General features: G+C 45.5%; 1 protein-coding gene across 1 annotated transcript in view; it reads right to left on the reverse strand.

Moving 5' to 3' along the window:
- Positions 1–25,007, reverse strand: part of TRPC7 (transient receptor potential cation channel subfamily C member 7) — a 141,973-nt gene that overhangs the window by 11,294 nt on the left and 105,672 nt on the right. The window contains exons 5-8 of the mRNA XM_016953877.4: positions 23,447–23,711; positions 7,309–7,504; positions 1,990–2,211; positions 1,227–1,307 (exon numbers count right to left, since the gene is read on the reverse strand). Coding sequence (XP_016809366.1) covers positions 1,227–1,307; positions 1,990–2,211; positions 7,309–7,504; positions 23,447–23,711 — 764 coding nt within the window. The remainder of the gene's footprint in view (positions 1–1,226; positions 1,308–1,989; positions 2,212–7,308; positions 7,505–23,446; positions 23,712–25,007) is intronic.

Genomic DNA, 25,007 nt, shown 5'->3' on the forward strand with positions numbered 1-25,007 from the left:
CTGAAATATGGTTGGAGAGATTCAGTTAGAGACCTGTATCTAAAAGATCTAAGTCTGTAATTCTCCCTGTGGGAAGGTGGCACCAGGGGCACATCACCTCCACCCAAAGGAATGCTCAGGACAGCTTAAAATTTACATCTGATAAGAAATGATCAGCATAGGTGAAACTGCTGATCATCGAGAAGTGGGAGACAGGAAAGGAGTGGCCTGCCCTTTTATAATTGATCATCTGTAGCTATCGTTTATCACTGGCGCATGGGCTGATCCAAACGGATACAGAGATCTGGCATTCATTTCCAAAAGCAATGCAAGGATTGGAAGCATAAAAGTTCTTTTTCTAATTTTTCTGACAACAGACTTGGCAGGCTGGCAGTCCAAGTCTGAAGACACCTATATCTACTTGACTGCTTAAGACAGAAACCTGTGAGCCATGCTGGGTGTGCCTCGCCCTCCCCATATGTGCCCAGCAGCTATATATCCAGAAAGTGTATAGCATCTGTCTGCTTTTCTCTATCACCCTGCTCATACCCCAATCCAAGCAACCACGCCTTGTACCTGAATGACTGTCACATCCTCCTCACTGGTATCCCTGCTTTTACTCTTGTCCCCACCTGTCTCCTCTCATTATAGCAGTTAGGTGGTTTTCTTAAAGCACGAATACAATTTCATCATCTCCCCTCCTGGGCAAAGTTACCCTCTCCCCCATCCTGACAGTGGTCTGGCCCTCTGACCTCACTCCCTCCACCCTCTGCTTCCACAGGGCCCAGCTGCCCTGGACCTGCCACCCTTCTCTTCCTCTGCCTGGAAGGCCATATATGGCTGCCTCCTGCATCCGAGTGGTCTTGGCTGACTGTTCTCTCCTTGAAGATGTCCTCTCTGAAAACTATATCTAGGCTGAAGCTCCCTATTTTTCTGTTTTTGAGTCCTCCTGTTTGCTTTTTGTCACTATTACCAGTTTGAGGGCATACACTTATCTGTGTGTTGACTTGTTTATTGTCCATCATCACTAGACTGGAGGTGCCACTGAGGGAGGAACCACATCTGTATCTGTATCCCCAGGAAGTAGCACAGTGCCTGACATATAGTAAGTACTCAATAAATATTTGTACAATAAAGGAAGGAATGAAGCTGTGTTCTCGGGGGATGACACAGTCATGGGACTAAATCTGTGTCTTAGTGGAGTCTACTTCTGCCCATGCTTGGATGCTTGGGAAAGGGGTGGTTACCTGGTATCTGGTGGGCTTGCTCAAAGTGTTATTTGCTGTCAGATTTTCAGAATTCCTCATGCCAGCCTGGTAGCGAGTCTTCTGGATAAAACAAACAAACCCACACACATCACACAGAAAAACATACATGCATCCCTCCATATCTCGTAGGACTTGAACAGTATCCACATACGGGGCTGTCTCAGTGAAGCAGCTTTTGAAAGCTGATTTACCTGGTGCTGCTTGGCTTCCTAGAACATTGTTCCTAGGACCTTTAGCTCTGTAGGATGTTAATAAGGGTTACAGAATATTGTTTAGTCAACTTGGTTGGAAAGCACTGAATTAAGGTTAGATGGATGTCTTTTCTCCAAGGGTTTTAACATACTAATAAACACTGAGAATCCCCAGGAAACCCAGACAGTGGGAAGGAAACCTTTTTCTCAGAGATCATTTTCCAGATACTTTCTGAGAAAAGCTGTTCCATTTCCAAGTCCACTAAGGGGTTCCCTTCACTGGGGTCATGGCTTAGCCAGGCAGCTTACTATGTCCCTAGCAGGGCACCTCTCCAAGGGGTTGCAAGGAGAAAGGAGGGTATCACAGTAGCCTCTGCTGGCATTGGAGCTTTCAGATGTGTCCAGGTAGACTCTACAGAGTACCGGCCCTCCCAGCTCCTGGCTCCCCTTGCATGGGGTGGGGGAGGGCAGCCATATGACTCAAACACACTCTAGACTCGCCTGCCCCCTCCTGCTGCCTTCTCTAGCCTCATAAACCACATGCTACCTACCTTGAATTTGGAATTCAGCATGCCCATTTCAAGGTCATTTTCACAGCTTTTGGCCTTAGATTTGCAGAGTTTTATGAGGCACATCTTGATTCTCATTATGAGATAATAAAATGATTTAGGACTTGGCACTAGATTAAAAGGAGCAGGTAGCGTTCTTCCTTCATCAAAGTAAGACAGCCAGAGTTTTGCTCGGGCGAACTTCCATTCCACATCTGCATCCTCCTGTGGAACAAGGGAAACAACAACACACCCTCAAAGGCCACGATTTAACAATGGAGCCCAACCTGAGGAGCAGAGACACAGCCCCCACATTCGGAAAGCAGACTTCTAAGCAGGACTTGGTGTAGTTTTTCTACAGATGGCACAGAGAAGGGGAGTTTACTCTCACTAAAACCATGCACAATGGTCACTTTCTGCCTGTCTTCTTTGGACTCATGGCTGAAAAGCCTCGACCAGTTCATATTAACCGCCCCTACCCTCCACTGGGTATATTTACCAACATTCTCCATTTGCAGCTAACCAAAGAACTTTTCTCACTGCCACTTAATCTTGTTATTCATTAATTTTTATAGCTCTGCTAGCTGATTCACCAGCCACCACAGCATTATTGTATTTATTAATCTCTAAAGAAGTGCTGCTCACTAGAAATACATTGTGAGCCAAAAAGATGAGCCACATAGGTAAGTTTCAATTTTCTACTAGCCCCATTCTAAAAAGTAAAATTGAACAGGTGAAATTAATTTTAGTAATATATTTAATGCAGTAGATCAAAAATATCATTTCAACATGTAAGCATTATAAAACAATATTAAGATAGCTTACCGTATTGTTTTCATACTAGGTCCTCAAACTCCAGTGTGAATTTTATCCTTACAGCACATCTATTTAGACCAGCCACATTTTAAGTGCTTGATAGGCGTATGTGGTTAGTGGCTACCACACTGGACAGCACAGTATATTTATTATACAGTATATTTCTTATTGGTCAGAGTGCTGCCAGGGAGGATGTTTATAGATCTCGCATATGTAATTCAAGGGGAGGAAAGCCTGAGTGTAGTTTGTAGGAGGTGATCCAGCTGTGTTCTCTTCTGGGGTAGATTTAAACCCAGGTTCTGTTCTTTCTGACATTGTGTCAATGCCAGAATGCTAAGTGGGCCCCTGAGAGTAGCAGGTGTATTTTGTCTAGACAGGTTCCTTGAACCTCTGTCCTAGGAGGGCAGTTTGAGACCAGGAAAGAGGCATGGGGTTTGTAAACAGATGGACCTGGGCTCAAAACCCCTTATTAGCTGTGTAACTTTAGACAGGTGTCTTGAGCTTATGGAGATAAAACTGCTTCCCTCACATAGCCCTGAGGTCGGTAGTGCATGTGTGCTCCCTGAGCAGTGGGTTCCTCTTTCCACAGGCAGTGACTACACTCTGAGGGGCTGTGAACCCAGCAAGGGCCCAGGAGAGGCTGCTGGGATATACCACAAGAGTATAGGGTTATAATCAGCAGGGTTGACCACTTTGCTTTTGTTGAGGATCAACACTGGGCCTGGTCTACTTGGGGACATCCTATAAGGATCTTTTAGGTTGGAAGCTTTGTGAGGGCAGGGCTCACTCCTGGTCTCGCTGTACAAGAGAGTTGTAACAGGGACATCCGTCCTGAGAGGAAGTGTGGTATAGTGCAAAGCACATGGGTTCTGCAGCCTGTGTGGGTTTAAATCCTGGCTCTGCTCCTTACTAGCTATGCAACCATGGCAGGTGATGGACCACTCTGGGCCTTAGTTTCCTCATCTGTAATATAAGCATAGCAATACCTATCGAATAGGCTGTGAGAATTAAAGGAGTTAATGCATAGATGACACGGAACAGTGCCAGACATTTAGTAAGCCCTCAATAAATGTGATTTGCATCTCCATAGCCTAGCATAGGCCTGGTAGTCAACCTTCAGTCACTTAGCATTGATGGAGCACCTGCTATGCACTTAGCATGTGCTAGGGAGGCCCTGGGCATGACGATCCATGCCGTGGTGGAACACACAGTCTGGTCGATGATGTGAACCCAGCAAGGGCCCAGGAGAGGCCCACAAGAGTACAGGGTTATAATCAGCTATTCAACAGCTAGTTAGTTAGTCTTTTACTTATTGTTGTACCCAGAGCTGGAGGAGGGTCTAGGTGCTGAGGCCACTGACCCAGTCTGGGGGTCAGGGAAGGCTGGCTGGTGTTTGGGCTCAGATCCGAGGAGTGAGCAGTTCTCAACAAGGTCAAGAGTGGGTGGGATTGGGGGTAGAGAATTTGTAAGAATTAACTTGTGGAAGAGGCAGCGAGAAGTGTAAAAAACTTGAGGATGCTGGCAGTAAGGAGCAGGGGAGAAAGGTTGGGAGCTGGAAAGTAAGCTAGAGGGAGGATTTTTTATAGTTCCCTTTTTTTTTTTAAGATCAAGTGACTTATTTAAATGCTGACAGGAAGGATTAGGTAGCAAGAGAGGGGTGAAGACGCAAGCAGGCAGGGTGCCGTGCAGTGGCGGCTGCTGGGGAGGCGGGATGAGCAGAATGGAGCAGGGCAGAGCTCTCTGCTGGAGAAGCCTGTGCTGCTTGCAGAGGCAGGGGGCTGGGGTAGGGGGAGTTGAATGGAGAGGCAGGTGCAGGTGAATTGTGGATTTGGACAGCAGGGGCTTAAGATCTACTGACCCAATAAATTAGTGTTCTCATGGAAGGGTTTACAAATATTTGCATCATCAAAACTACATGTGATCATGAACGCCTGGCATTTTCCAGTGGTACCTTCCATGGTCCAGTAAGACAGAAGTCCAGAGCCCAGAGGGAGGTGTGGGGCTGTAATACACTCTCTGCATGTCGCGGCCCCTTTCCGTGATGGGATAACTTGACATCACATGCCGTGGGCTTGCCTGCTCCTGCCCTCAGCTAGTGGGCATCCCTCACAGCCAACTGCAAGGCTTCCCATGCTACTGTCATTTCAACCAAAGCATTACATGCCTGTTAGGATATGGCAGATTGCCGGGGGGAGTGGTGCAGAGACCTGCAGCTTTTCCAGGCACCATCTGGTTTTCTCTTACACATGGGGAAACTGAGGCCCAGAAGGGCAGGAAGGACTAGTGGACAAGAGCTCATTATCCACACTGGTGATTAAGTATGTAAAATGCTTTAAAAATATATGTGTTGTTTGTCCATCCACAATGTGCTGTATTTTTCTGGAGGGCAGCGGCTGAGGCTTCATGGCCAGGCTCACCTCTTCCTCTCACCTCTTGCCTTTTTTCCTCGCTCAATCTACGCTCTTGCAGTGCTGAGCATACCACACACTGCTTCACCCCTCCCTGCCTTGGTACATGTGCTCCCTACTGCATAGAGTACTCTTTTTTGGGGAGGGTATCATAGACTGAATTGTGTCCCCCTTAAATTCCTATGTAGAAGCCCTAACCCCCAGCAAGTTAGAAGGTGACTGTATTTGGAGATGGAGCCTTTAAAAGGTGACTGAAGTTAAATGAGGTCACGAGGATGAGGCCCCGATCTTCTTGGACTGGTGGCAAGGCTGTGTGAGGACACAGCAAGAAGGTGGACATCTGCAAGCCAAGCAGAGAGGCTCAGAAGGAGCCAACCCTGCTGATGTTGATCTTGGACTTGTGGCCTCTAGAACTGTGAGGGAAGAAACTTCTAATGTTTAAGCCACACAGTCCATGGTATTTTTTAGGAAAGCCCTAGCAAGTTAATACACAGGGATCTTTACTTTTTCTATATAAGAAGTATATAAACAATTGTTTCTTATAATTTAAGGACAGAGGTGCACCAGGAAATGTGAAAGTCCCATTTCAGATCTTCTCTCTCCTTTTATTCCCTTCCCCAGAGGATGCCCCGTCAAAAGCCCTGTAGCCTCCTTGGAGTTCTTCTCTATGTTTGCATTTGTACTGTTACGTAGATTAGATTCCCCTATTTGTATTTTTCTATAACTTGCATTTTTTCACTTAATAATGTGTTAGGGATTTTCCCATGTCAGTACAAAACAGTCTTTCTCATGCTGGATGTACAGTATCCTACACCTTATTCTAAAGTGTGACTATATCACAGTTTATTTAAACATTCTCATATCAATGGACTATTTCCAGGTTTTTCCTTTAACGAACATCTATGTAAAATGATATTGGATCTATTCCCAGAATTGGAATTGTTGAGTCAATAGGTCAGTGCTTTTTATTTTAACTTTAGCTTATTTATTTAATCATGTAGAAGGTAAAGCAACAACATGATTTGTAAAGGATAAAAAGTATAAAGAAAAAGGAATTCCACCCACCATGCCCCCTATTCCCACCTCTCAACCGGCACCCCGTGGTGCCTTTCTTGTAGACCTTTCAGAGGTTTGTTCTTTTCATTTGCTTATACAATCACAAATGAATCACATTCCCTTTTCTTTCTCTTTTACACAAGAGAGAGCCCACTATATACATTGTTCTGGAACTTGATTTTTACCTCCTACCACTGTAACTTGAAGGTTTTCCCCATCAGCATATAGAGAACATATTTATCCTTCTTAAAATAGAATTGCACAGCATCCCATTTTTCAGATGCATCGTAGTCTATTTAATTAGATTCCTATTAATGCTCAGTTTGTTTTTAATTTCTTGCTGTTCCAAACAAGCTGCAATCAATAGCTTATGGTTCATGCCTTTTAGATTTTGATAAATTGCCTCCTGATACATTCTCTCAACCCCTTTATCTGTCAGGCAAAATTGTTCTCTTTTTAAATGGCCTTCCAGCATCACCTCTGGAAGCTTCCCCCATAGTCAATCTCTGTCTCTGTCCCCACACCACCCCCCACAACCTGGTTGCACTGGCCCCAGGGCATTGGAATTTGTTGATCGCCCTGTATGATCTCCTCACTGGACTATGAGTTTCTCTAGGCAGGAACTGTGTCTTAGTCATCTTGGTATCACCAGTGCCTAGTGCGGATTTGGCATACAGTAGGTACTTAATAAATAACACGTGAGAGGCAAAAGGGGCCTGGGGGCTGAAAGACAGTCATTCTGATTGATTGTCATGGGTCATCTGCACGAGGTCCTGAGAAGACAAGTGTAAAAGAGAGAAGACTCATGACCCCAGTTCTTTCTGCTCTCGCTGGGCCTCACGGTGGTACCAGCAATGCCATGGGGCAGACTGACTTTGACTGCTTCTATTTCTAGAAGCAATCCAGGAAGAATGCCTGTTCTTTGTTGTTCTGGCTGCACATTTAACAACACATGGGCTTCTAACATCATTCCCCTCGTTGCTGAAAAAAGCAATGTAAATTAGATGAAGGAGAGCAAGCATTTTCAGTGACCTGGCCTTACCTCAATTTCCTGATAGGAGTTGTTGATCATGGCTATTAGCATGTTGAGCAACACTACCACCATGGTGACATTATAAACGCCATAGAGAACGTAGCCAATGTTCTCGATGAATTTGTGGTCGTATTTCAGCACCACTGAGATTACTTCAGATAAGCCGAATATGGACCAAAACAAAGTTTTAAAACTTTCTTCAACCCTGCAAAGAAACAGACAGTCCTTTTACGCAGTTTGCATCAGCTTGAACTTTTATTTATTCATTTATTTATCTTGAGACAGGGTCTCACTCTGTTGCCCAGGCTGGAGTGCAGTGGCTCAATCATGGCTCACTCTAGCCCTGACCTCCTGGACTCAAGCAATTCTCCTGCCTTAGCCTCCTGAGTAGGTGGGACTACAGCTGTGCACCACCGCACCTGGCTAATTGTTTCATTTTTTGCAGGGATAGGATCCCACTATGTCGCCCAGGCTGGTCTTGAACTCCTGGGCTCAAGGTATCATCCCATCTTAGCCTCCCACAGTGCTGGGATGACAGATGTAAGCCACTGCATCTGGCCAGCTTGAACTTTTAAAATGAAAGTTGCCATTGGTCATGCTTTACCCTGGAGTGCCCAGTTGTTACCCTGTAGTGGGGCTGGGCTGGTTGGTGATGCCTGCATTCTGAGATAATGTGATATTCAGATTTCTAAGAAGACTTTGAAAGAATATTAAAAATGGCAAGCTCTTTATTTTTTATTCAATCCATTTATTGGGACTCCTGGCTGTGGTATCACTTTTCTCTTACTGTAATTAACTTAAACATTTAAAATTAAACACCTGGGTAAATGTTTGTTCTTGTGCATTATGAGCCCCAGAAAGTGCATTCTTCCTTCCATTAAGCCCTAACCATTTCTTCTCAGACTCCACAGCCCACGTGAAGGGGAGTGATGGCAGACACCTGGAAAGTGGGCAGTGTCCACACAGGAGGATGGCATCCCTGGAGTCTGACACTTCTAGGCACTCGACAAAGAGCAGCTCACTTAAGCCTCATGACCAGCTCTGAGGCAGGCTCTCATATGACCTCCTGTTACAGAGCTGAGGCTAGCCACATGTATTAAGCTTTCTAAACTGGGGCTGAATTATCAAGAATGAGAGTGGGGATTTTGGTGTGCCCACATGGTTCAAAATCACCAGGTGATTGCCCAAACCTCACCCTATGGCTCACTTAGGTTAGATGCTGCATGTGCCTTGAAGGCAGTTCAGGTTAGTCTCAGCTTTAACGACACTGCTCTTTGGCCCTTTTGAGACTACGAAGTAACTGAAATACAGTAGTGTTATGAATAAGACCCAAGTGCATTTCGTAGTCCATACTCTATGGGCATGACCCTGTATCAGGCTGATGACCTAGAATCGAATAAGAAAGCTGGATTTTGGTTGGGAGGTTTAGACCGTACATGTATATCTGGTAACATCTGAATGGTTAAGTGCAGTTCTTTTAGTTTTCATCCAGATTTTTGGTACCACTGTAAGAAAGCACTTTTTTTTTTCCTCTTTAACATTTCAGGTTTTCAACACTCACCCACAAATGGCCAGGATTAGCTAGATCTTTAAAAATATCAGCATTTCTCAAGGATTGGTATTTATTTGACAAGATGTACAAAAATACTGGTACTCGTCACTTGGGCTAAAAATCCAACTCTTGACTCGCATGAATTTACAGCTCTCCCGAGTGTGATTGTGTGGGGGTGTATGTGTATCTGTGTGTGCGTGTGCATGTGTGTGTGTCTACCCAGCTGTTTGGCTCATTCCCTATGCACACTCTTCAGAGTCTGAAAAACTGCTATTTGAAGTGGGATTGTATTGTCAGTGTTTGTTTTTAGTTTCTTTTAAAACTGTGATTTTGAAACATTTAATTCATTTTAGCATTAGTGAGAAATAATTTAGTTGGGTGTTTATAAGCAAAGACAGGGTATTAAGCCATTATTGCAGAGCTCCAGCTCCTGGTGCTATTCTGGAAGGGGGGGAAAACTGTTTTCCTCATGTGAGATGCAGCATTTTGTGTGAAAAAGATGTCATCCACCCTGTGTCATGATTCACTGCAGTACTGTGTCCCATTATGAAGCAATCTTTCAGTTATCACACTCGTGGAAGGGAACAGTGGCAGACAGATTTCAAAACCACCAGATGAACCCTAAATTCCAAACTAGAAGGAGACAGTAGGCCGTGATCTCTCTTAGAGTTGCTCCCTTCCTGGCAGGATCAGGTGAAAACTGGAGAACAGTGTCTGAAGGGGAGGCTGGGCAGACAAGGGCTGATTTAGGATTATACACTTGTCATGGACCAAAAAGGAATGGATCATACTTGCCATAGAGAAAGGCTTTACCCAAATTCATCTTCCCTTTCTTACCTTGGAACAACCCAGAAACCTTTGGCTGACACAAATGAAGAGAGCGATTACAGAACACATCCAGGGAAAACCCTCTGAATTTCGATTAGGGAAAGTGGGCCTACATTCAGCTTCCATTTTTTTCTCATTTGCATCTTGCCATAAATTTTGCCACTGAGCCCTGATTTATCCTTGGTGCCTTCTCTTAGGTATTCTTTATCAATAATCTGAAGAAACAGGCCTGGCTTATTAAGCAGCATGTGTTCCAGCAAGGTAATATTTACAAATCTCGAGGCTTTGCCTTAGTCCCTCCTTTACCTGACCCCCGCAGCTCAGGACAATTAACCTGGCCTGGAATGCTGATATGTTCAATTTGTTGTCTGTCTTCCAGACAATCTTCAGTACTGCACATCTGTTTTATTTCTATGCTGTGGTTTAAGGAGTAACTCCTGGACTTGGATTTGGCCATTTCTCCAACAGGCTCTACAAAAGGCCCAAACTCACTGGGACTGCCAGAGTGGGAGCCACACCTCCAGAGCAAAAACCACCTGCACCTGTCTAGGCAGGACGGGGTCTTAGACAAACTATACATTTCTTTTCTTTCTTTTTTTTTTTTTTTTCTGAGACAAGAGTTTTACTCTTGTCGCCCAGGCTGGAGTGCAAGTGGCACGATCTTGGCTCACTGCAACCTCCACGTCCTGGGTTTAAGTGATTCTCCTGCCTCAGCCTTCAGACTAGCTGGGATTACAGGCGCGCGCCACCGTGCCCAGCTAAGTTTTGTATTTTTAGTAGAGACGGGGTTTCACCATGTTGGCCAGGCTGGTCTTGAACTCCTGACCTTGTGATCTGCCCGCCTCGGCCTCCCAAGGTGCTGGGATTACAGGAGTTAGCCACCGCGCCTGGCCCTAAACTATGCATTTCTAATGATCTCTTGTAAGCTGTTAAGGTCCTTGCTTTCTCCTTTCATGGGGCAAAATGAATGAGGTAATAAAATCTTCATTTAAAGAAAGGTGGGCCTATTGGTTTGATTCACCCAATATGGCGAGATTCACCATTTGAGGCTCTTGGGTCTTTCATTTGTATCCACATGTTCTTGTCATGAAGATAAGTGGACTAACTGAATAGACTAATTCTGTTGCTGTTTTTGTTGTTGTTATTAGAGGGCACCTTATGGGCCGAGTTATGTCCAATTATCTGGCCTAAACTGTAAGCAATACAATATTTTATCCATAGTTCAAACCATATAACTAAATAACTTCTGAATGGAATTGAAGAGTTAAATGTTAAAAAAAAATTTCATGGTAAAAACACTAGAATAAAGTATTGGTGAGAATTTATTACATAATTCTGGGCTGGGGGAAGTTTCAGAAACTACAAAGCTTGAGAGATTTGGCCACACAAAACTTTACTTGTACACATGAAAAACATAATAAGTAAAAACATAAGGCAGAAGACTGAGAAAAGAATTGGTATTTGCAAACGTAAGACAAACAATGGATGATATCCTTACACTAAGAGCTGATAAATCAATATGAAAATGACAGACATCCTGGTAGGAAAAAAAGGAAAAAATTTTCAGTGAAAACTTGATGCTTTTTATGGTGATTAGAGCTCTACAATGAACTTAAGATGCCATGCTAGTGTCATCTTCCAACTTAACATGTGGCAGGAAATAAATGAAACTTGACCTCACTACCCTGAGTGGGAAATGACTTTTGTTGCCTTGACCTTGGGCACCCATAGTAATATATTCTCAGAGAGAAGGCTGGCATTGGAATGAGTCAATAGTAAATCACTTATCCCAAGGGCTCAGGTATTGGAGCTGGCCCTAATGCCCCATGAGGTTATGAGGCTCTCTGAGTTATATATTAATCATCATCCACAATTTTCATGAGCTCTGGAACCCAGGGCATGGGGTGGAAAGCCAGTCATTTGGGAGAAATGGGGCTGGCTTTCAGGAAGAAAATATCTTGGAATTAGGCTAGTTACTATTTGCCATAAAGCTGCTTGACTCACAGAAAGCCCTACTGTGAACTAGCTGGTCTTAAGACTAGATATGAGGTTCTTTACTGATAGGAATGGCAACTACTGGCTCTACAACCTCTTTCCATCCACCCTAGCTAGTTATAAAGTTTGCCATAGATTCCTTCAACTGTGTCAATCACAGGAGATGACACAGAGCTGGAGGAGTGAGAAGATCCAGGGTGCATGCCTGGGTTCAAATCTCAGCAACACCTTGTAGTGGCTATATGAGTTTGGGCATGGGACAAAGCCTGTTTGAGTCTCAGTTTACCCAACTATGAAATTGGCATAATGATGCTTCTATTGTTCAGCTGACATGAAGATTAAATGGGCAACCTATGTGAAATATAAAGTCCAATAAATGGCAGCTATTATTTTGATTCATATATTTATTGAACTATGTGCCAGGCACCGTACCAGGCGATGAGGATACACAGGTGCCCAGATCAAATGTGTTTCTGTGCTTTTGGAGGTCCCAGTCTACAAGCAAGCCCAGTAAGATAAGAGAATGCTATGAGACTGTAAGCAGGGAGGCTCTGTTTGCCTCTGCCCTTCCCAGCATACATACAGCCCCTCAGCCCCTCAGGTGCTTCCACACAGGGCTGAATGGAGTCAATAATTCAGCTGCTTGTTTTCTGAACAAGACTTGTTTTTCTTCTAATCTTCAAACATCATCACAGACCCTTGATTTCATGCAAATACTCTTTCTGATTATTCCAGCCCATGCTGTCTTTTTATATTTGACTCTGGGCCTGCAGTGGAAGGGACTGAGGTTAGTCAATAGGCCACCCCAGCATAAGAAGCACTCCTAATGAAGTAAAGGAGGAAAAGTGCCCATGAGTGATGTTGAATAGGCCACGATTCACCCTTCTCTGGGCGGGAGTGTGGGTGTGTGGGAAGGTTGGGGCTGATTTGTCATGCAGACAGCAGGGACGAGGTAATCAGTTCTCCACCAGGTCTGTCTCGGCTGGATAACAGGACTTTAATAACAGGTTGCCTGAAGAGGCAGTTGTATACGGGCCTCAGAGAGCAAACTGATCAACAAGGAGAGGGTTCAGGGTGACAGGAAAATTGCTGCTTCTTCAGAATGCCATATCTCTCTCTCCCCACTGCCAGGACTCCTAGCCCCTAGCACTGAATAGTTCAGTTCAGTTACCTAATCAAATCATCATATAGCAGGCTAAAATTAAGCAGGAGGATCAGCCTTTAATTGAAAAAGGCTGTTTCCCAAGCTCAGCAGACAATAGCTGGCACTCTGCTAGAGTTCTGCTGAAGGAGAATAATGCTCACCTATCATCCAAGTTGGGCTGATGGAGGAAGGTGTTTGGAATGGATAAAGATCTTCTCAGAGGCTGTGTTTCTCTAATGCCCAGACCCAGAGACTGAAAGCAGTTGGACCAGGTTTGAGGATGGTTAAATGCCTGAGAAAGTCTGAACTCATCCCTTCCTTGGCCCTGCAAAGTTCTGTCCTCCGAATCACCTCTGAGTTCTACCTTGGGTCCTAAACAAGGAGTTTGATTTAGACAGTCCAGAAGTAGAAGAGTCTGGGGCCACAGAACTGATGCCAAAGAACTGGGATATGTAAAGCCTGTGCAGCCTAGATTTATTTATACTGAGGGGTTTCGCTGTACCCCATGCAGCCTGGGAACCCTTGGAGGGAAGAAGCTGTGTTTTCTTCATCTTCGAAACTGCAAACCTCATCAGAGCCTGGTACACAGGAGGCATTCAACAAATTCAAAGTCAGCTGAATAAATGAATGAATGAATCCCTAATGCATGTTTTGACTTCCTGTTCCCTGATCCTAGTGTTGTTGAGTCCAGGTGATGATGAAACAATCGAGGTGCAAGTTCTGACTCCAGGCAAACCTGGTTTGAGTATACGTTTTTGGCCAAATAGCCTCATCTCTCTGTGCTGCTTTGTTCCTGGCTGTAAAATGGGAAAACAGTAATCTCCACTTCATAGAATTGTTGTGAGGATTGAATGAGTTAATGGAATGCTTGTGAAATGCATAAATTACTGCCTGGCACATACTAATTGCTCAATTAATGTTACTAATTTTATTACTAGTGTTCATTTTTAACACAATCTGCATCAACTGCAATAGGCTCCAATATCTGGCTGAAAGACTATGGAGCCCTGCAATTAATTTTCAGAAAAGCCCTTGGAAAACAGAAATCAGATCCTGCCCCTCTCTGTTAGTGGCTTTCCCTGTGGCTGACAAAGCCCATCATCACCCAGCGCAGGCCCTCAAGGCCCTGGGTAGTCTGGTTCCTCCCGCCTCCTGGAGCCCGAGGCTGGCTCTCCCTTCACTCATTGCACTCTGCCTGGGTGCACTGGCTGAGCTTTCTCTTGGAATGCCTTCCCCTCTCTCTGTACCTGGCTGCTGCTCCTCTTTTTCTCATTGAGGCTTCAGTCTCAGTCAGCATGCACTCCACGAGACCTTCTTTGACGACCTGTCTGAAGGAGGCCCTCTCTCATGACTCTTCTGTACAGTGTCTTACTTCTCTAGCTCCGAGCTCTTAATCTATAACTATCTTACTTGCCTATTTGTTTATCTTTTTGCCTCTTTTCCCTCTGAAATGTGAGCTCCATGCTGACAGGGCCTGCTGACCTCCTTCGTCACTTTGTCCTCAGTACTCAGAATAGTGTCCAGCTTGTAGTTGGGGGGGAGGGGTCAGTGAACATTTTTGTCAATGGATGATGGAATGCTGGGAAACTGAGGCAGAAGGTGATCTGGCACTTGGCCTTACCCAGCTTGCCTCAGACCTGCCCCTGCTGGTAACATCTCAAGCTAACCCTGGACATTGCAGTTTCCTGCCACTGTCACTTAGATAAATGGCAGCTTAAACCATATTATCATCCTAGAACTGAATTTTAGTGCATAAAAAGGTGGGACCCTTTCCCCTGTCAGACAGTGACCGTCAGCCTGAGAAGCAGATGGAGGGCCCCAGGCAGTGCTTGAGAGGGTGCCGTGAAGCCAGCATCCTCAGGAGCACATTTTCTGTGTGTCGTCAGGTCTTTTTCCTCAAAACTTGGTGGTTCTCAGACTGTTCCAGGGGCTCACAGGTCCCAGGCTTTTAGAATCCAGGTCACAAATAAACATGAGAAGAATGTATCCATAAACATTTTACGATAGTAGAGTGTCTGCTGTAACAATTATTCTTCTAAAGTAGCCCAGGAAAAGATCTATATTTTTATCACTTGTTGGAGAGTTATACAAAGAAAAAGACCTTATATTAGACCCAAATGATCTTTTTTGACACATAAAGGTCATTTCCAGGTCCCCAGCCTCTCTGAGCCTGACTTGAGCCCCACACTGATCTCAGCTGCCTTCTCCATCAAGCCTTAGAACTTTTCTGTGCTGGTTTCTCCACCTGAAAGTGGGTGCAGTAAGCTCTCTCATCCCTCCCAAACACCCTATGCCTAACTTGCATTAATTAATTAATTAATTAATTTTTGAGATGGGGTCTCAATCTGTTGTCCAGGCTGGTCTCGAATTCCTGGGCTCAAGCAATCCACCCACCTTGGCCTCCCGAAGTGTTGAGGTTACAGGCGTGGGCCACCGTGCCCAGCCAGTCCTGACTTGAATTTATAACATGAAAGGTGGAGATTGTAACTTTCACAGTGTAATAAAGTCTGATGGTGAAACAGCCTGTGGAGCTTCTGAATCAGAGATGCCCATATTTCAACACCGACCCAGGATCCTGGGAAAAACGGGTCCTTCACAAAGCCCAGTAGGCTGATGCCATTCCTTGTTCCCCACCTGTAAACACGTTCAGCACACTGCACAGGTAAACCGGCAGTAGGCCAAGCTCCTAGGGTGCCTCAGGGTGACCTCTCCCTCAGTTTCTCTCAATATATCATTGGTTCTGATGAGTTTTATGACGTATTTCGGCCTGGGCAGCCTCAGCAGGATCCCCTTTGCAGCCACAGCCTGCCACTCTACCCCTTGCCCTGCTTCTCCATCCCACTATTCCCTGCATGCAGCAATGCACCCTCTCTCACAGGGCTCCTGCCAGAGCCTCCCAGGCGATCCAGCTCAGCTCCTTTTGTAGCTGCCTTTCTTTCACATTCCTGTCTTTCAGAACATTTTCTCGATTTGTAAACATGCCCTCATTCCTGTGATTATTTGATTAACATCTCTCTTCTCAAACAGTCTGCAAGTTTCATGAGGGGAGGGACCACATCTGCTTTTGCTCACAGTAGAATCCCAGCACCCAGCTTGGGCCTCCACTCTCACCCCTTCCAACCCACCCTTCATGCAGTTGCCACAGCACTCTTCCTGAAAGCAGATCCAATTACGTCTTCCTCCTTTTACAAAGGCCTTAGCGGAGACTCTAACACTCTATCAGGACTTATGAAGTGCTTCACAATCTAGCTCCCACCTGATGCTCTGATTTAATCTTCTGCCATCTACCCAAATGCCTTCCTACGTGAAGCTCTCCAAAAATGCCTTGCACAGGCCAGAGTGCCCTTCCAGTCATCCTCCCAAACTCTCTGTTTAGAGCCACCCCTTCTAGGAAGCCTTCTCTGACTGCCAGGTAGGGCTCAGTGCTTCCTCCTCCCTGTGCTACTCAAGTACCCTTTGATGATGATCATATGGGATCGTAGCTGTTGCTTTTGCCCCCTGCAAAATCCCCACTCATCCATGAGTTTCCTAGGAACAGAATTGTCTTATTAATCTCTATGGCCTCAGGGACAAACACCACTTGGCATAGAGTAGTTGCTCCATACATGTTTGTCAAATAAGGGAGCTCACTTTGGAATAGAAACCTGCTTTATCCAGGGGAGAATCACAGTCTGCATATTAAAGCTGAGATATGTAGAATCAGCAGGTTCTCAATGGTAATCAAAATCGGAGTTAGTATGCTCTTTTTCAGAATTTACTACTATAGGAGAGCAACTCAACTTTTAGAGTCTTAGCATCCATCTCAAAGTGTAGGCCCTAGTATGAGTGATGGAAATTTTAGGCCTAAGGTGGAGGATGGGCTTGGACTCATGCGGATTTGGATTCAGATTCTCTCATTGGCTCTATGATCTTGGGCAAGTCTGTACCTCTCTGAGCCTCAGTTTCCTGTAATAGTATTTGTATTATTCCACTGTGGATTAAATGAGAAAGCAGGTGCATATTTTTCATGAGTTGGTCAACAATTTGATTTTATTATTATTATTATTATTGCTGCTCTTTACCGACTCCAAAAGGATCATCTGAAGCCTCAATTTCAGCTCTAAGCCGAGTATGTGAAGCTCAGCCTTGAAGCTGGGACAGTCCGTGGCGGGTGGGGGTGTGTGGGCAGAGTCTTAAGGATCCTCTCCCTCAGCTGCAGTTCCCATAGCTGGAAGGGGAATCTGGCTTCTCTATGGCAAGGACAAGCTGGGTGGGGCTGAATCAGTGCCTCCTGAATCCCTCCCTCATAAAGTATGGAAATTTCCCATAAGTGTCACGGAAAATACAAGTTTCTAATTTTGCCTAGCATTGCTGAAGCTACTTCCATTAAAATGATTCCTAGGGAGACAGAACAACCTTAATAGAGGTATTATTTTGATTAGAAAACTCTCAACTCAGCTATGCTATGAAGCTGACTTCACAACAGCCTATAGAAAAGATGGGCTGAGATGATCTTTTGAGAAACAGAACACACATTTAGTCTCCAATCAGGATTGAGTCTGAAAGGCCAAGTTCACCCAAAGGGGAGACAGGGGCCCACCATGGGTTGTGTTAGAGCACCCTTCACTTCCTACTCTGGACCACCTCATTGCCTCCGGCCCCTCCTATTCTCTGTGTAGCTGTCCCATCACAGTCACCAGCTAGGGTGTGAGAAAGGCACTCTTTTCCTTCCTTCCTTTTTTTTTTTTTTTGATGTAGTCTCACTCTGTCACCCAGGCTTCAGTGCAGAGGCACAATCTCGGCTTACTGCAACCTCCGCCTCCCAGGTTCAAGTGATTCTCCTGCCTCAATCTTCCAAGTATCTGGGAAAACAGGTGCGAGCCACCACGCCCAGCTAATTTTTGTACTTTTAGTAGAGATGTGGTTTTGCCATGTTGGCCAGGCTGGTCTTAAACTCCTAACCTCAAGTGATCCACCTGCCTTGGCCTCCCAAACTGCTGGGATTATAGGTGTGAGCCACCACGCCCAGCCTAGGCACCCTTTTTCTATGCATTGTCACTCAGCTGTATTTCATCTATGAGCATGGACCTTTTATTTCTTTTTTTCTAACCCTGTAACAAGAGTGCTGGGACCCCAAGAGTTCCACACAACATAAGCAGAAAGTCTTCACTTTATGGAATATGTGCATTTCAGCAAAGTTGGCTATAAAACGAACCTCCAAAAGCAAATCCTATTTGTCTACTGAGTTCTATGATAGGGTTAAAAATACGTCCCCAGTCACAAAATTCCTAACAGTCTGAACTGAGAACTTTTCTTAAAGACTTTATTAAAGGAAGTGTGTTCTCAGGCGATTTTTCTCTCCACTTCCTTACCCATGTCTTGGGATACTTCGATTTTGTACTCTGAGAGCATAAACTTTGTCTGAACACTTTTCCTTTCCTCGCCTGTGGTCATTTTCAGTTTCTAACAGAAGTGGCTTGGAGATAATGAGTTGCCAGCAGGTGTACTATCTGTCATGCCCAGACAGGCCCCAGCTCACCAACTAGTGACCCATGCTCCTCCCCTTAGGCCAGCACTGGACACAGAAGTGGCTATGAAAAACAACCCAGACCTTTGAGAAAATTCTTGGTTCTGAAGAGGAAGGAGGGTGAAAAATTGGGAACTATTAATAGGATCTGACTTTGGGGCTTGCTCCCACTGGATCTGGCAACCTCTTCAGTAGCTTGTGCTTAAAAAAATTGCCTGCATAGAGCCTGAAATCCTACTAATAAGATATTCACTTAAGTTAACAAGCTCCTTGTTTTTGAAGTACAAAGAGCTGAGAGTGACTTCCATCTCCCTATTGGTGCAATGATGAGGTTGGATCAGATTAGCATTTCTCATACTGTGATCCTAGACCATCTGTACCAGAATCCTCCAGGGGCTTGTTAATGCTGATTTCTAGGTCCTACCCAGAACTACTGTAATCAGACTCTCTAAGAGGAAGAGCCTGGGAAGTCCCACGTTTAGCCACCTCCCCAGGTGACTCTGATGTGGTTTGAAAACCACTGCTCTGTTAAGGCTGCTCATACTGTATATTTACTCACACCTTGGGCTAAACCAATTTAATCCATCCATTTTCTTCTAGCCTCTTCATTGAGGTCTGCCAGATGGAGAAAATGAGAATCTGGGAGTGGCCGGAGGGAGGCGGTATGTGATTTTAGAACTGGAAGACACTGGGCGATAGGGCAGGGCTTGGTTGAGGGTTGGGGCTGCAGTTGGTAGAGAAGTCTTTCTTCTCTTCTTTCCCTCTGTCTTAGAATGCCTGCCCTTCCTCTTCCCCTTGGGACAGTGCTACAACATGGTGAGACTGGTTTTTGTGAGCTGGCCTGGGACTGCACCCCTAGGGTGAGCAGAGCTCATATGAAAAAGCTCCCTGTAGGTTTCTAACAGCTGACTTTCGAAGTGGACTCCTGAACAGTCTTTAGAGACTCCAATTGCCCTTGGATGTGGCAGGAATGGGGTTGGGGGGAGGTCAAAAGTGGGGCTGGGGGGATACCTGCAGTGTGCTCCAACCCAAATTTCCCTTCTGTAGAATTGGGTCTGCCGAGTCTATAGAAACAGATGCTGAGTTCTATAGACTCCTGCCTTACCCTACAAGCTCAAAATTCCACAGAGAACAGGCCACTCACCTGTGGGTGGGTCAAAGGGAAGATTATGAGCTGGGCAGGGCAGCCTGGGGATGGGCTGCTCTGGAGCAAACATTCACCTGAGTGAAGTTGTTTGACTTCATCATCAGCATGGCTGGCACTCAGAACAGCTTTGAGTATCCTAAGGCACGAGTCTCATTTATTCTCACATGGCTTTTTTTTTTAATTAACAAAGAAGATCTCTTGGGGGTGACATGCTCCAGAGAGCAGTCAAAAGGTAAAAGATGACATTTACAAAAATCCATTATTTTCTCTCTCCACTTCACTGCTCTATTGACTGTTTTTCTGTTCAATCAAATCCTATTCACAGCTACACATCTCATTTCAGGAACTGCCACGGCGATAAATCTCCCATCCTTTCTTCACTGTGCTTGCCGCCTCCCCACCCTTTATCCTCTTCCCTCTCCTAGAAGGTCTGGGGTCCTCTTGGTTGGGTCTCTTGTGTCTAGGAAATCTTCATTCAGTTTGCCTTTCCCCATCACTCTTCCTAATCCCAAAGACCCCAACCCAGGCCACCTGCCTTCCTCCCTGTATGGATTAGCTGTGCTGCATCTAGTTGAGAATTGTGGCTAGGTCAGCCCTACTCTAAAGTCATAATCTCTCTCTCTCTCAATTTCGCCCTCCCCTCCCCTCCCCTCCCTTCCCTCCCTCCTTCCCTCTCTTTCTTCCTTCCTTCCTCTCCCTCCTCCTCCTCCTCCTTCTTTTTTCTTTAATGAGGTTTCACTGTATTGCCCAGGCTGGTCTAAAACTCTTGGGGATCGTCCCACCTCAGCCTCCCAGTGTTGGGATTATAGACATGAGCTACCAGGCCTGGCCCCTTTGTCATTTTTCTGTGTGTCATGGCACTGATCTTCTGAGGGAGTGAGGGACTGTGGGCTGGTGATACAGGCTCTCCGTAGAGGAGGGAAGAGAGGGATTACACAGAATACTCTGGGCAGTAGGAACAGGATAGAAGTGCACACTGTCAAATGCCCAGTCTACTGTTTATTTGACTACTTTGACTCTGGCTTCCTTTCTCCTGTTTATTCCCTCATTCTTGTTCATAAAGCATTTAATGAGCAAACAACCTTTGCAAGGCACCATGCTAGGCTAGAAACTCAGGAGGGACACCAGGGTCTGATCACAGAAAGTAAGAGCCTTCGTTTATCGGCTGACATCCTCTCCATATTCAGTAGCAATGCATCCCATGTGGAGTGGATACATTTAGTTTTACCGTTAGCAGATCTAGAGCAAATTTGCTTTTGGGTGATTGAAACTTATTCTATTCCTTCAGCAGTTAATCACTAAGTATTGGAGTGATATAAACTAGTCCAGCTGATTCAACAATGTGCTTGGCCTGTGCTGGTGGACAGTGTGTAAGCTAGACCACTGCCCAGAAAGGGCGCTATAGACCAATTCAGTACTCAGGTGTCTTTTCTTGCAATTTATTCTCCCCTGAGGATAAATTATTCACCATCTCCATTATCATCATTACTATTTATTGAAGGCTCACTTTATGCCAAGCATTGCATTTGATCATATTTCTTCTTATTGGATCCTTACAACAATCCTATGAAGTTGGCTCTCTTAGTATTCTCATTTTGGAGCTGGGGAAATTGAGGCCCAAGGGATTTAAGTACTTGCCCAAGGCCACAAAGTCAGTAAGAGGCCGAGCTCAGACTGAAACCTAGTCTGTCGGTCCATGGGGTACCAAGGCTCCAACATAGCCTGTGGGCCGAGGAGCAGAGCCAAGCACCTCTCAGGTGCATTTCTCAGCACTGGGCCTGGCACCTATTCTCTTGACACACAAACTACTTTGCTTCAGGGAGTAACAGCTTCTGTGGTTCAGCAGCACCAGAGTCCCACTCTTTTAGGTAGTTTCAGCTGGGTGGGGCAGCGCAGTCCATAATTCTGAGCTAAGTGGCACAGAATTCATTGTACTTGGTTCTCAGAGACAAGTATCTTACCTTAATGGGTGATTTCTCCAGAAGAGTAAGATGAGGCCCTGCTGCAACCTGGAAATTGCTCAGGGAGTCTGAGGGGCAGGGCTCAGAGCCATTTCTACTAGCTGGAAAACTGACATTCTAGGCCACTCAGGGCTTCCTGGGGACAAGTGTCAGGAAGTGCTTAGCCCCATTGATCCTGGCTGCTGTGCTGGGATTCCACAAGGCTGAAAACCTGACTATCCTCCTTTCAAGACTTTGGGCAAGAGCTTGGTGAAGGCAAGGAGAAGTTCTGGAACTGAGTGGGTCTGGGGCAGGACATGGACTGGAAACACTTCTGTGTTTCAGGCACTTTATGTAAACATCCTCATTTATCCATAAAGGTATTTGTGAATAAGGTGGGAAACCTTATTTTCATTTTATAGACGAGGACACAGAGGCTCAGATAAATCAAATGACTTAAGTTCACCAGCCAGTATATGCCTGTGTCAGGAAGTATATTCAGGTCTTCCACACTCTTCCACTAGACCCTTCTCGGTGCTACCGATGGCTGGCCCTCCAGGAGACTATCTGGCATCCTGCCCCGCCCCCATCCCCAGGGGAGGAGCTTTGGATCTTTGTGGACACAGGCTTAGAGAGCTCCATCACCACTTCCACGGTGGGGGATGTGCATGCCATTGTGTTACTCTGCCTGCTTTCTGGAGCACCCCTAGCAGCTACTTCTGGACCCCAATTTCAGTGTCTTGCCTCATGCTCAGGCTGCATGCCTCCTGCCTCTCTCACATGGGCTTTCCTTCCTGCTGCAGAGGCACATGATGCTGCAGGACTTGCTGGGTGTCCACACACAAGACCTGGCTTGCCCAGCCAGGCATGGAGAGCAGTGACCTGCAACCACTCGCAGACCTGCCTCCCATGCTGTGTGGATATGGCTTCCCCAGGGCTTCCCTGGAAGTGTAGGTGAGTTAACGTCCTATGGAGTGACTAATGAGAGACAGCAGATGGGACTGATCTGGATGATAAATTCTCTATTCTCAGCCTGATGGGCTATTCTGAGATGTGGTCTTTCCAGATAGTCCCCCTGGAGAGGTCCATCATGCCCATGCTGTGTATTCTGGTGGGCAGTGGCCAGGGAGCTGCCTGGATTTGCTTTCCCCATCCTCACTTCACACACCTCTCATGCAGCAGCACTTTGTACTTGCTTCCCCTCTTCCCATTCTTCACTTTCCTTTTTCCTTCAGTTTTATTTCCCTTAGATTGCAACTCCCTCACTCTAATAAAGTGTTAGCATGCAACTTTTACCGAGAGTTCTGTTTTCTAGGTAACACAGGCTAAGACAATAATAATAGTAAGAATAATTTTTTTTTTACCACATATTGAGAGTTTACTACGTGAGTTACGTCATCTCACTGAATCCTTGCACAATCTCTTTGAAGAAGGTACTATTATTATCACCATTTTAAAAACAAGAAAATGAAGTATCAGAGATGTTAACCCATTTCCCCTTGGCCCCAAGAATACTCGCCAGCATGCTTGCTGCTGCATTGTTTACCCTGAGATAACTCATGGATTGCAGTCCTAACTTTACCCCCAAAGTTTACCACAAAATATCTCGCTTTTATTATTATTTTCACATCACTCTAGTCTATCAACTTTGGAAACAAAAGACAACATTATATTAATGGCATTCTGTTTTTAGTAGTGGTCTTTCCATTTATGAAATTTCCATTTATGAAATAATTCCTGATTGCTGAGAATGTCAAATCCTAGAAAACGTAGCATTCCTACATGTGATTTTTTTTTTTTCTAAATGGGAACATGCTCTGGTCACACGAAATGTAAGTGGCAAAGTGAGGATTTAACTCAACTCATCTGTTCAACTCCAGAACCTGAACTCTAAACCACCCTTGAATAAAGTTGCCTTTAACCTTGAGAGATAGCAAGGAAACAGCAGTCTTTGCAAGAAGCCACCTTCAGGAGACTCCCAAGGATTCCCAGGAAGCCCAGGGAGAACCTCAGGGGAAAGCTCTCAGATACTCACGTTGTAAACGCTGGGTTGTATTTGGCACCTCGGTAGTAAGAGTACAGGTTGAACATCCCAATCATGAAGGCCACAAATACCATGATGAAAATGACCATGAACTTGAAGATATCTTTCACAGTTCTCCCTAGCGAGATCTGCAGGGGCCCAAAACTCTCGTTGGCTGGCAGGATGTATGCAATGCGAGAGAAGCTCAGCACGACGGCTATCGCGTAGAGCCCTTCCGATATGATCTGAGGGTCTGAAGGCCACCACTTGTCCCTGGCTAAAAGAAAACAATCTGGGTTACTCACGAGGCCACAGGATCTATTCTAGAAGAGAAACCAGTTAGGCATCTTTAGAGGTCTCCAACTGCATCATTTGCCATTCTTGTCCTTGTCCTTAAATTAATCCCAATATCCAGAAGTTGCCACCCTCCCTCTTGGAATGTGCTGGACCATCTGCCTGGAACACTCTTCTCTCACTTCGAAGTATGATTCATTCCTAATCCTCCTCTAAGACTCTGCTCAGGCATCACCTCTTTCAGGAAGACTTCTGTGATCCCCCTTACCCCCACCACGGGCTGGGCAGGTTCCCAGTTTCCGTCTGTGCTCTCATTGTATCCTGTATACCCTCCATGTCTTGGCACTCACCAGGCCACTTGCTATTCTGTCTCCCTCACCAGTGTTTAGCTCCATGCTCAGATGCTGTCCCACTCACTCGGGAGGCAGCGCGAGGAGCGAGATGGGCAAGAGCGTGGACTTGGGAGTCAGACAGCCCTGAGGCCAAATGTGGCCCATCCACCTACTGGCCACATGACTCTGAGAGACAACTAACTAACCTTTTGAGCTTTATTTTCCTAATCTCTAAATTATGGATACTATCCATTTCACAGGACTGTGGAGAGGATGAAATGAAATCATACACGTAAAGTGCTCAGCACAGGGTCTGGCACACAGCAGGTACAGATAAGTGTTTGTCAAATGACTGAATAGACTTTTAACCACAAGTTTAGACCAGACACAGGTCAGAACAAATAAGCTCACATGGGGACCAGGAATCTAAAGGATCTTGCCTGAAAAAATACTCTTGGGTTTTGTTCCTCAGGTACTGTGTGCTGGGATATTGCTCCTTGATTAAGCGAAGGCCCCAAAAGTGGTGACCAGTCAGGCAGGTTTGCCACGACAGCCCTGTTCCAGGTAGGCAAGGGTCCTAGGACTGATCCTGAGCTGGGAAGGCTCTGCTTGTGGTCACTGTGACCACAAGGGCCTGAGCTCTCCTATGGGTATTTCTGCAGCAGAGCAAACCTGCAAAGTGTTCCTATTGCAGTTCTAATGGTACAAGGAGCAGCACATATCACGAATCAGCTGTCTATTACATGTCAGTGATTCTCAAGTGAGGGCAGCACTTCTCTCATGGAGGATGTGTGGGGGTGTCTCTGGTTGTCAAAGTGACTGAATAGGAGTACTACTAGGATGCTAATGTCCTGCAATGCTCCAGACAGATCTGTACAATGAAAACTGCCCTGCTGGAAAAGCTAATAGTGTCCCTATTGAGAAATGCTGAGTGAAATATTAATTGA

This window comes from Pan troglodytes, chromosome 4 (assembly GCF_028858775.2).
Source record: "Pan troglodytes isolate AG18354 chromosome 4, NHGRI_mPanTro3-v2.0_pri, whole genome shotgun sequence".
Classification (NCBI taxonomy): Eukaryota; Metazoa; Chordata; class Mammalia; order Primates; family Hominidae; genus Pan; species Pan troglodytes.